The 12,036-nt window shown below is 39.2% G+C and overlaps 1 protein-coding gene across 3 annotated transcripts; it reads right to left on the bottom strand.

Annotated features, from left to right (window-relative positions):
* Window positions 1-1,243: 1,243 nt before the first annotated feature.
* Window positions 1,244-11,906, bottom strand: LOC134641103 (probable E3 ubiquitin-protein ligase HERC6). 3 transcript variants are annotated; one of them, XM_063493316.1, is made up of 24 exons: window positions 11,689-11,906; window positions 10,797-10,947; window positions 10,616-10,692; window positions 9,903-10,130; window positions 9,723-9,814; window positions 9,501-9,628; window positions 9,115-9,269; window positions 8,934-8,992; window positions 8,737-8,828; window positions 8,548-8,607; window positions 8,345-8,441; window positions 8,079-8,259; window positions 6,941-7,092; window positions 6,587-6,706; window positions 6,358-6,456; window positions 6,066-6,236; window positions 5,706-5,846; window positions 5,416-5,582; window positions 5,183-5,249; window positions 5,030-5,100; window positions 4,681-4,864; window positions 4,185-4,287; window positions 3,777-4,030; window positions 1,244-1,849 (listed from the first exon to the last, which is right to left on the bottom strand). In XM_063493316.1, the coding sequence occupies exons 1-23, from the start codon at window positions 11,903-11,905 to the stop codon at window positions 3,795-3,797; spliced, it is 3,048 nt and encodes a 1,015-aa protein (XP_063349386.1). In that variant the 5' UTR covers window position 11,906; the 3' UTR covers window positions 1,244-1,849; window positions 3,777-3,794. The 3 variants fall into 3 exon arrangements, with proteins under 3 accessions (XP_063349386.1, XP_063349385.1, XP_063349387.1); XM_063493315.1 differs by lacking the exon at window positions 1,244-1,849 and having other exon boundaries at window positions 3,263-4,030; XM_063493317.1 differs by lacking the exon at window positions 1,244-1,849 and having other exon boundaries at window positions 3,263-4,030; window positions 8,934-8,989.
* Between the last annotated feature and the right edge of the window lie 130 nt (window positions 11,907-12,036).

Raw genomic sequence — 12,036 nt, 5'->3', positions numbered from 1 at the left:
CTCATCTAGCGCTCAATGGGGCCGATTGCACAGTCTTACTGAGTCATTGTGTACACTGAGCTCCTCCACCGATAAGCGCATCCTGGAGGTTCCAGGTGAGAAGTCCCCATGGAGCAGGAGAGAGGAGGGCTAGCACAGGAGGGAGGCTGTGGAGGAGAGGGAGGGATGTAGATGCCCCCTCCTCCCTCAGCACTGCTCAGACTCGATGAAGCTTAGGCTGGGTGACCTGACCCCTGGCAAAACGTCATGGCAGGCCACCTGCTCGGACGTCTCTACAGGAGAAGAGTTAAAGATTGAAGGTCAGAGGCAACAAATGTGGTTAAGTTTAAAGGTTAGGGGTTGTTGTGTAGGGCATTCACCTAAAGCCCTTTTATTTCAGTGTCTAACTTGACATCTGTTCTGTTGCTAGCAGATTTCCATGGTTACCTGTAGTTTGCATGAAAGATGGTGACTTACCTGCGAACTCTACTAGTGGAGAGGCAATAAAACTTGAAAGTGTGCAACACAAACAAGAAGCGGATAATTTTTGCTTTCAAAGTAAACCTAACTTAACTTTGAAAGAAAGTGTTTCCGGTTTGCTTTCTACTTTTCACATTTTGATTGATTGATTGATTATACTTTATTCATCCCGAGGGAAACTGGGTTAAGGCTGCCAGCCGTGCCAGCGAGTATTTTCACTAATACTCCACAAGTAGTTTGTTACTGTTTGCAGCCATTAGGTGTCATACAAACCGTGGGCAACAGTTGTAATCTGCTTGGAACCAAGCACAAAAAGGTTTTCTGTGCAGCAGTATACATGTCTTTGCGATTAATTTCACCTTGAGAGTGCCACTAGCCTCCCGAAACCACTCACCAAACAGTCACTGAATGCACACTTCCCTAGCAAAACATGTATTACGCTTCAGAATCACATTCAAATGATGGCTGTCTGCATTTTTCAGAAATTAGATGTATTCAGCTTATTGAGAACACCTATGAATGTTAACCGCTTTGATTCTCATAACAAAAACAAATACTCCTCTCTCTAGCAAAAAACCCAAACAATAACACTGGAAAATATAATAAGTAATTTTATCATATCAGATGAACTGCAAAAGAAATTTCCCTCGTACCGTCCCGGTACTGGTAATTTTTCTTATACAGATGAGGCCTTATTTCTGTATCATTATTTAATAATTAAAATGTACAAAATGTGATAACTGTTTCTGATAAAATGAAGAGTTGACTGATATATTGCATATTCCTTTATTGGGTGAGAAAATCATACCTACAGAATAGATATCAGAGCCTTAAACAGGCTGACTTCTGCTAAATGGGTCAAACTGGGCAGAAAGTCTACAAACACATAACATCCTTATAGAATATGATGTAACACTATAGACCAACTTACCTCAAAATATATAAAGCATATAAACAATTACAGCAATATCATGCAACAAACACAGCAGTACTACTAATCCAAAAATTCTGCAGCTGATACATACTTTAGGTTTCTGAATATTAAACTTGTTTCTGCCTTTCATAGTGTGTAACTTGAAGGCCCTGAGTACTTTCTCCCACACTGAAAAACTGGAATGATAACATTATTTGAACATTACCTAATAAGACTGATTCAGGACAGACAATTAGTTATTTTAAACTTTCCTAGCAGTCCTTCACAAACAGGGAACAGTCTGTCTATTCTGTCCATCAGTCAGCTGCTGCTGGCTCTTCCTCCTCCTCTTCCTCACACACTGTTGAGTTTGTCCTGGTGGATCATCAGGGGTGCAACGCCTCACAGATGATGTGCAGCAGTGGGTCCCTCAGTCTGTCCTCACTCTGGACACTTGCAGTTGACATACATGGAAATCTGAATTGGTACCAAATCAGAGTAATCAAGTAAATCCAAAACTAGTGTAATGTTATTAGAAATGTGCTTATTTCTCATAAAGCCTGACTGTGTCTCATTGATAACTGTGTCTCAAGAACTCTTTAAATTCTGTTAACAAGTACTAAAGCCATGTAGTCATTATTGAGCAGACAGATGGGTCTCCAATTATCAATAAAAAGTGAGTCTTTGTTTGGTTTTGGAATAAGTGTTATGAGACCTTGAGTAAGAGTAGGAGGGAGGGTGTTATTCTCTATACTTTCTATGAAAACCTGTAGTAAGAACGGAGCCATTAGATTAGAAAATGATTTGTAAAACTCTGCAGTTAAACCCTCTGTGCCGGGAGATTTATTGGCCTTAAGTGCAGAAATGGAATTAGAAACTTCCTCCACCATCAGAGGGCTGTCACAATGACTCCTATCTTCCACATCAATAGTTTTTAGGTTTTTAATATTATTGAGAAAAAGTGTTGAAACGTCCTAATTATATTTTGAGTTGTACAGTTTAGCATAGAATTCGGCACAAAAATTTGCCTAGGAGACAATGCCATTAATATTTAGTTGATGAATAGAGTTTGTTTTTGATCTGTATTTTTCAAGCCTGAAAAAGGAAGCAGAATTTTGTTCTCCCTCCTCCAGCCATCTCTTCCTGAATCTTACAAAAGCACCCTCAGCCTTGCGTCGCTATAAACCGTCCAATCTATTTTGAAGGTCTAGTAAAATCTTCCTCCGAGATTTTTTCTGAGGACTTCTGGTAATGAGAGGCCAGTTTGCTGATCACTTCTTCCTCAATTTAGTAATTTGACTCCCATATCTTCTCAAGAATCCTTTAGTAAGGAATTATTTAACTTCAAATAGGAGAATTTGTAAGGTATATTATCCAGTGTAAGCATTTGGATGTTAATGTGAATTGCTCTATGATCAGTGAGAGAGGTGGCAAGTATATTAACACTAATATTATCTTTATCAATACAATTAGAAACAAGCCAGAAGTCAATAGGTGATTGCCTGGATCCTGTCTTATTGCTCCAAGTAAAGAGTCTGTCATCTGGAAATTTTTCTCTCCAAATATCCACAACATTACATTTTCCCATGAAATTTTTAAAGTTTGTACTGTATGAAGACTGCTGCCCTGGAGGCCATCTATCAACCATATTACCTAAAGCAATGTTAAAGTCTCCACCAATGAAGAGGATTGAGTTTGTGTATTTGGAGAGCCAGTAGATAATTCTTTCTTCTAAGGAGTCAAGTAATTTATCATTTTCAGTTTTATTATTGTAACCATATATATTGAAACAAATGCAAGAAAAGGTGATTTCCTAATTTAAGTATGTTCTAAGTATGTATGACATACAGTGTTTAACAAATTTCTTACACAAATATTATAGAAATCTGTCAAAAACGTGTTTACAACTAAACGTTATACTGTTATTTCTTAGGCAGATGACAAAGCGGGTTCATGTTTTTTTTACCCAAATTTGAGCGGGGACACAGGACACTGAGAATACAATTCAACCCCTGAAACTAAATAAAATGTGTTCTGAAACTAAATAAAATAAATAAATTTGACACGCTTATTTGCAAAACTGTGAATCTGAAAATTCACAGATAACAATGATTATATTGTAGCATTACAAATCATAATTTTGAGAGCTTGTCCACAGTGGTGGATTACCCACTACAGAACCATTAAAACATTTTATTAATTACCAATACTGTGGTTTAATCCATAAACTGGGCGGTGTAAGAAATTTGCTAAGCACTGTATTTATTGAAGATTTAAGCTTGTGTTCATTTTAAAAGCACAAAAAAAATTGTAATAACAATAAAAAATATCACTCAAAATTAATCGCACAGATTGTAAAGCAAGAAGAGCCGAAAAATAACCAATGCTAAGGTGGGCTCTTTACAGCGAAACCCCTGCTGCTTCACTCTGTGGCGCGTCGCTTCTTCCAGAAGCCTCTGTTGTGATTGATAGCCTGGAGAAGCCTTGTGCGCATCGTCCTCTCGACTGGGTATCTCCTGTAGATGGGCAGTAACAACAGGAAATGGCAGGTAAGCGATTCAGGCAAATGGCGTTCAGAAGCATCGGGCAGCACAGCCACTCTCATCTTAATGCTCTCCATTCCCAGGAAGGGTACGCGATCACTGCCTGTGAGAAACACTGAGGACGAAAGAAAATAACAGAGGATAAGTGAAAAACAGAATCTGAAATGTTACACAAATTTTTGGCAGGACATCAAGAAACATATGTCAAGTAAGCTAAAACTTATAGACGTAAATGGAAATGACAGTGAGCCTAATGATGAAATACTTACAAAGGAACTTTTTCTTTTCCTCTGCTGTCAGGCTCTCAAACACCTCCCAGAAGACCAGTATATTTGGATGCTCATCATGGTATTCGCCTTCATAAAATGTGTTCTGTTTAGGAACATAAAAATAAGAACATATATGAAATATGTGTGTCATTTACATTTTTTTTATCCCACCGACTCCAGACTAGGTGTCAGTTGTGTCACTCTGCTAATTTCATAAGCAGAGTGCAAGCTTTAAATTTAATTCCTGTTTTATGTTCAGTGCAAGTGTGCACACAGTCAGCTATTCTTTTGGTCAAACTGAACTATGGTGACACATATCTGGATGCCATGTTCAGGTGTTTTAGGGAATTCATAGCATAGCGTGCTAAACTATCCTGCATTGGCAAGGAAAATTACTCATTCAGATAATGATTATAATAATTTTTTAAAAATCAGATCATGAATAAAAATCTTAGCATCAATATTCCTGGATCTCTTCAAGTTTATATCTCTTCACCTTCTTGAACACCTCCCAGTCGTAGTTTTCTTGGCCCACCATCACTGCTTGCAGCTCCTCTGGCTGGAAGAAGTCCACCACGTCCATGTTGCACACTTTGAAAAAACCTCTCTTGAACTCGTCAAACACTCTCTCCACTGATTTGTTGAAGACGTAGTTAACAAAGGCAGCTACGTATTCTTTCCTATTGATGGAAAAAAACATTAAAAAGTATACATGTACTGATTTATAGTGTTGGCAACATCGCAGCCCGTGTAATGGCATGTTGCAACTATAAAGAAGGGAGCACAGTATGGATGTAGCTGTTAGATGGCAGAAAAGGAGTGCTGTGTAGACTGTTTATACACACCTGTTTGACCCGGTGACAAGTTTTCCTGGTTCATTTGGATCAAGCTCAACTGTCTCACCAGCCCAGGACACCTACCACAGATAATCACTCTGTCAGGTGAAAAAAAAGTATGAAAGAAAAACAGACACGAAACACATGATTTAGTAAACTTACAGTGAAAGTAGTGTCCAGCGTTTGAACAACATCAGGGGTGTAGTCCTCTAAGATGATCCTCCAAGACCTAAAGGCACAAAAGCACTGATGAATGTTTTGATACTGTTGTAAAAACTATTTTCAGTCTATTTGAGGTTAAATGCACGGGAAATATCTGTTTATCAATACATTTCTTTTGTCATGTCATGTGAGAAAGAACACGTTTCACTTGTGCGTTTTTAAGTCTGTCTTACTCTGCGAGCACAGGGTCAAACTCCTTCATGTCGTCCAGCGTAGGTTTGACCCTGAGCAGCTTCTTGAACAGAGCTTGTGGGAAGCGCAAGTGGATAATGTTGTGGTTGTAGAGAGCCAGGCCACACAGAACGCCAAACAGGAAGTATGTCTTCTCCTCTACTTTTGGCTGTTTGGTTGGTGAATAAAAAGAAATTGTGATACAGAAAAACTCAATTTTACATCTGAAATTGATCATATTGTTAAATATATTTCCAGTTAGAAAATTAGGTTTCTCCCTAATTGGTCTTACCTTGGGAGGGAACCAGGCCACAGTCTGGCTCTCGTTATAGATGAACATTTTAGATTCTGGAGCCATCAGCTCATCAAACACATGCAGGAAAAAGTCCCTTTTGTTGACATTTGTTGTCTTCCTGTCCTCCACAAACAGCACCTAGGACAGAAAAAAAATCATGTTCCTGCAACTCGTGATTTTATAGAGCAGTTTATTTAATCGCATATCCGTTCTCTTCTGCTTATCGATATCAAATTTCTAAAGTAATTTTATGGGCATTCATCTAAACACTTGGATCCTCTTTTACACTTTAACGAAACACTGCTGGCCAACAGTGCTAACCCTAGCAATCTAGTAAAAGTAAAATTTCATATTTACTAAAAGCTCCCTTTGGAAGGCACAGTGGTCGGCTGCACCGAGCTGTCTGAAGGTGTCCTCGACCAGGTGAGTTCGTCTCAGGGTTAGCTGGAAGACTGGGGCAGGTGGAGAGTCTGGGGCGTGCGGTTGATTGGGCACCAAAGCTGCTTGATGAGCAAATTGATGCACATTCTGTAAGTGCAAAAAAAAAAAAAAAAAAACCCAATTACAAGGAAATCTGCTAAAAGATAGAAATCAGTTCCTGTGTAATTGCAGATGGTTAAAAAAGGTGAAATCTGAATGCAAGTTCTACCTTCACTGTGGCTGCACAGAAGTTAAATATGTTCACTTTGTGAAACAGAGTGAAAAGGAATGGGTAGCGGCAGAAGATGGCAGGTGTCTTCACGTCATCCTTTAAGACAATCAGTCATTTAATAATGAATATCAGTAAAAAGCAGTCTGACTGAACTGAAATCCATACTGGACAAATGGACACACTGTTTATTTGAAGCACTTGAGTTTACTGTACTGTTTGTTTTTACCTCCTCTTTGGAAAATTGCCACCAAAGCATGATGTCAACGTCAAGCTGCACAGCATTGGTGATTTCTTCTACATAAAAGGTGCTCAGTGGGACTTTGTAGGACTTTCCAGCTTTGTTTGCCTGGAAAAAAAATACTTTTATCAAGAAAACAGAAACAATATTGTCATTTGGTCTACGTTTTTTTTTTTTTTTAACAGTTTTTCTATCCCAGGATTAAGACTTTCAATTATTAGAACTGATCATATTTTACTAACAAGAGATTCCAGTTGATCTGTTAATTGAAACCGATATTTCATAATTATACCCAAAACCTAACAGTCCTTAAAAAACAGAAGTGAAGCACACAGCACTGACTTTGTATAGCAGCTTGAGGGCTTTCAGGAAGAATTTGACTCCTGGGTTGTGTGTTTGTAAGAGGCCATTCTTTAGCAGGAAGGCGAGAGCCTTTTTGAAGACCATGATGTGCTTCATCAGTATCGAGGGGGACAGTGAACTCCACCACTTTCCTGCAGAACACACACACAAAAAAAATACAAAGAAATATTAAGTTTACACTGCATAAATTGGATTGCTAACATCTCCAAAACTATTATTTAGCAATAAAAGAATAACTTATTATACAAACTGAAGAGATTTTAAAACAAAACAATGTCTTACATTGAATAAATACTTTTAAAGTTATCACAGTAAACTCGATCATTATACTGGGCTACACCAATTTATTAGACCGCCTGTCATATGTTGTTACTTTTTATGCATATAAACCGAATTTAACATTTAACTACTAAAACATTTTTTCTGTCTAGGAATGAAAGTAAATAACTATATTTGGCATCTCATTAAAAAACAACAACAACAACTAATGCTGTTTCATTAAATGCTAAATTTGAAAATTCATGGATAACATCAGTACTTACATTTTAACATTTAAAAAATTGTTTTAATTAAAGAGTTTGTACATCCTGACAGATTAACCATTACAGAAACACAAAAATGTTTTTTGTAAATATCAATAGTGTTAATTTGAAGCGGCGGTCCCCAACCCCTGGGCCATGGACCGTTAACAGTCCGTGAGTTGTTTGGTACCCGGCCGCGAGAGTGGAGGCTCGGGTGTGAAATTTATGGTTTTCATGGTTTTTATCGTTAACTCTGTTTCCCTGGGTCTTTCCCCATGTGTTATGAATAAATTTTATTTTTGGGGGTAGCAGGCCACACAGAAAAAAATAAATAACTTACTTATTTTTGTTTTTTTCTAATCTGACTGAACAGTGCGAAGCAGGGTTTTCTGCAGTTACAGCTACCGTATCATTTTATTTTGTATTTATCCACGACACCTTAAAGGCCGGTCCATGAAAATATTGTCTGACATTAAACCGGTCCTTGGCACAAAAAAGGTTGGGGACCACTGATTTAAAGCATTTACAGCATAAACCTGACAACAAGTGGTTGACTAACAAGATTGTTCTCCAATCTTGTGACAAAAGTTATTTACTTAATGTTTCCAGAGTCTTCTCCGACATCTCTGCTATAGTGATGGCCACAGATATAACTGCATTCATGATATTAGAGTCCTCTTGAAGAAGCGGGCAGGTCAGAAGAATCAGGATGATCTCTGGAGATTTTAATGCAGTTCTTGACAGGTAAAGCAAGTCGCACACAGGGACCAAGTTTACCTGCATGGAAAGGAGACCCACTGTATGAGATCACAAGTTTAAAAAAAATCGTCATATCTCAAATTATTTAAAGGATGTTCTTAACTGATTGTTTGATCCACGGTCTTATGAACAGCTGGTCGAAAGCTCGGCTAGCGGCTTCCAGGTCCACGGTTAAGTCGCCTGCTTCCAGTGGAAACCCACTGATATCAAACAGAGAGTTGAGCGGCAGCACCAACCAGTCAATCCATAAATCTTACATTTCTAGATTAACCCCGACCCAGACAAAACCACCAGTGAAGGACTTACTTGGCTTTTGTGAAACTTGCAACAAGACTTGAACTTGTCAGAAACATTGATCCTATCTCTCTGTCACGAAGAGAAAGAAACATCAGCAGAAACTAAGAGACAGTGAAGATCTGGAACATATATTTAATATAACTAATATTAAAACTGCAGTCACATAAATCTAAAAATCACAGAGTGATGATGAATTACCTTTTTGCCTCCACATTACCATGCTCCATCGTCAGCCATTCTTGGAGTTTTGTCTCATCAAGACGTCCAGTTATCTGTTTGTGAGCCGAGTTCTTAAAATAAAAGAGAGAAGAAGTGAGCAGGCAGGATGACGTGTTTCCTTTTTTTAAGTTTTCTGTGAGAAGCTGTAAGTACAGAAGCTGTAAGTGTCTGATTACCTTTGCAGGTGAAGAGTAAGCAAAGTTTGTGTTCCACCCAGCAGCTATTTTCAAGTCTGCTTAAACAAAAATCAAACAATTTCATCTAAATATTTAAAAATTTATAACGCACATAACTTTAATTTACATTGGAGATTCTGAACTATTAATCGTACTAGCAAAATCTAACGCGCATACATACCACTGGGCATGGCTGCTGCATCGTCAGTGGTCCATGGAAACTGAACCAGAGTGGGAGTCAGACTGCCACCATTGTGCCCATTTCCAGTTTGACCTTTAGCTCCACTGCCAAAAGCCCAGAGCTGACCAGAAGAGCCCAAAACCAGAGTGTGATGCCTGGCAGACCAAAAACAGTCCATGGAGTGGGTATTATATAGCACTCAAACTGCTTTATCAAACACACCTCATTCACCCAGGCACTTTTCTCTATGCTTAAGTGCGTCCTAGCTAACATTGACAATACAACACAACGGGGATCTTCAGCACGCAGACTGTGAAACGCTATAAATGATCAGGATGGTAGCCATGGTAGTCCTTATATTAAAAACAAAACATCCCGGTTTTTACCTGCCACATGCAATCTGGGAGGCAGGACCATCCAGACCTGCAACCAGTTTGGGCTTCACTTCATTAGCAGAGGTGCTGTGACCGAGCTGACCTTGGCTTCCGTCTCCAAAAGTGTAAACTTTACCGTCCTGCAAAGCACAGCATCACTTGATAAAACCATAGTTTTTACTTTGATTGTTAATCAATGGTTGAAGTCACCTGGATGAACCAGTGAAGTCAAACCTTTGTCAGCACAGCAGAGTGCGACTCTCCACAGCTTATGAAGGAGACACTTAGAGGTCTGAGCGCAGGCACCATACAGATGTTGAACCTGCCTGTTAAAGTAGAAACAGATAAAAGGCTTTATTTCAAATCATGCCACACACATATACACTAAGTTTATGAGTCACTAACTTGCTCTACCTTTCTCATCCACCCTGTTAACCCCAAGCTGACCACATTTATTGGCCCCACAGCAGTACACCAGGTCTGCGAGGGTGAGGAACAGACTGTGGGTCCCTCCTGCTGCAATCTGGGTTATCGCTACTCCAGCCAAAGCACAAATTATGACGGGTGTATCCTGCACCGGCACCTCCTTCCCCAGGCCCAGCTGACCATGACTGTTTAAACCCCATGAGAAGACATCGCCTCCTGGAGAGAGGTAAAAAGTGTTTTTAAAATGTTAAATTAACACCTTTAAAAAAAAAAACGAAAAACAAATCATTAATTTAGTTTATCAAATTATTATTCCTTAGTCACCACAGAATATTTTACATAGATTAGAAGTAGAATAAATAGGATGTATAGATACGTTATATAAGTGAGAATTATGTAAATCAAATTAGAAATTCAGGCGCAGTTATGGCCTTTTAATTGATATACTGCTGGATAAAGTGCTGGAGTTTAAATGGACTGACTCTCTTTGCCAAATGAGCCTCTGGCCAATGAAATATCTTCAAATACTGTCAGCTACGTGAATACTTCACACTTTTAGGGCAAACTGGGTTTATAATACGAATAAAGACACTTTAAAAAAGGAAAAATTCATCATTGCCACATAATGTCTGGGGGAAACTGGGAAAACTGAAATTCCCCTTGTTTCATATGAACACACAAAGTTGTTCTCAGTGTCTTACCTTTAGTCAGGGCCAGGGAATGGGAGTTTCCACAAGCAACTTGAATTATCGGTATGGGCAGTGGGATAGGCACCTTGCTGCATGATGATGGACAACAATTGGTAAAAATGTGGCAAAAAGCTTTGAACAAGTCAGTGATAAGTGTGCATATTTATTCATGTTTCACTGAATGAGTGATTACCTTGGTCTGTGACTGTTGGAAGGCGTTGGTAACCCTAGCTGTCCATCCTCTCCTGCCCCCCAGGAGAAAACATGTCCAGATGCACTCACAACCAGACAGTGGTCCTGACCGCAAGCCATCGCCACCACACGGCCCAGCCCCTCCACTTGCGCTTAGAAAGAAAGACAGAAATTGCACACAAACATGTCAGCTGGATCACATTACATGTCTGACCACAATAGCCTCAGCCTAATGAGAACTTAATGATAAACAAAGAAACAGGGAAGTTTGGGACATCCGCTAAAACCTGTGCAAAGTTGCTCATTTATAGTGTTGCAAAGCAGCAAACAGCTTACCTTACTTACCTGCACTTTCTCTGGGTTAAATCCAGTTATAGCTTCTAGGCTTCACAATACATACATGCATGCATGCATGCATACAATATACATGCTAATGTATGAAAAAATATATAATAATATGAGATAATAACATAAACCTGTCTGTTATGTGTTTCTTACATTTTGCACGTGATTTATATGACTGTCCGTGTTCGTGCTTCTGTCATATTTCATATTTCTCACTACATCTAGCAACTCTGAAAGCAACACTGAGATTTCTCAGGAGGTTTTAACTTTCGTTGTCTGCACCGACAGCACTGAAACGAAACTGAAACTTGACGCATTTAGTTTTTTTACGCAGTAAGTGTTCAAGAGATGATTTATCGCTTCTTAAGGACGCAGTAACTGATTAAACGCCTGCACCACACAGTCAAATCCCACCTTAAATAAATATGTCCAAATACCCGTGAAAAGAAACTAAGAAAACAATTAATCAAATAATAAAATTATAATATTTTGTTTTATTCCACGTATTTTGTTTCCTCTAAAGGAAAACAGCTAAACAGCCTACTCACCTATGATCTTTCCATTTTTTTTCTTCTGTCGTCCAAGTTGTCCCTGAGAGTTGTGCCCACATGACAGCACGTCCCCGTCTGCATTAAGAAATAAAGTGTGCCGATCCCCACAGCAGATCTTAGTTACAACCCCGGGGACGGTCCAGGACACGGGGCTGGGGGCCGCCTGTGGCCCGAACTGTCCGCTGGAGCTGTCTCCCCAACAGAACAGCTGCATGTCTTCACCTGGACTCAAATGAGGACGTTGAGGGCTCTGTGATGGCAATTTAGCTCAGCTGATGCTGCCTTCGAGGGTTGTCGGAGATATTACAGTCACCTCGTAAAGAAATCGATCATTCAGTAGCATAT

The sequence above is a fragment of the Pelmatolapia mariae genome, linkage group LG14 (assembly GCF_036321145.2).
Source record: "Pelmatolapia mariae isolate MD_Pm_ZW linkage group LG14, Pm_UMD_F_2, whole genome shotgun sequence".
NCBI lineage: Eukaryota > Metazoa > Chordata > Actinopteri > Cichliformes > Cichlidae > Pelmatolapia > Pelmatolapia mariae.
The sequence above is the reverse complement of the archived record's forward strand: the minus strand, read 5'-3'. Positions and strand labels throughout refer to the sequence as shown.

Coding starts and splice junctions, on each gene's coding strand:
- LOC134641103 (XM_063493316.1), bottom strand. CDS start 11,905: ATGCAGCTGTTCTGTTGGGGAGACAGCTCCAGCGGACAGTTCGGGCCA. Junction 8,829..8,933: donor CTTACTCTTCACCTGCAAAG/GTAATCAGACAC, acceptor TTTTATTTTAAG/AACTCGGCTCACAAACAGAT. Junction 6,707..6,940: donor CCCTCAAGCTGCTATACAAA/GTCAGTGCTGTG, acceptor TTTTTTTTCCAG/GCAAACAAAGCTGGAAAGTC.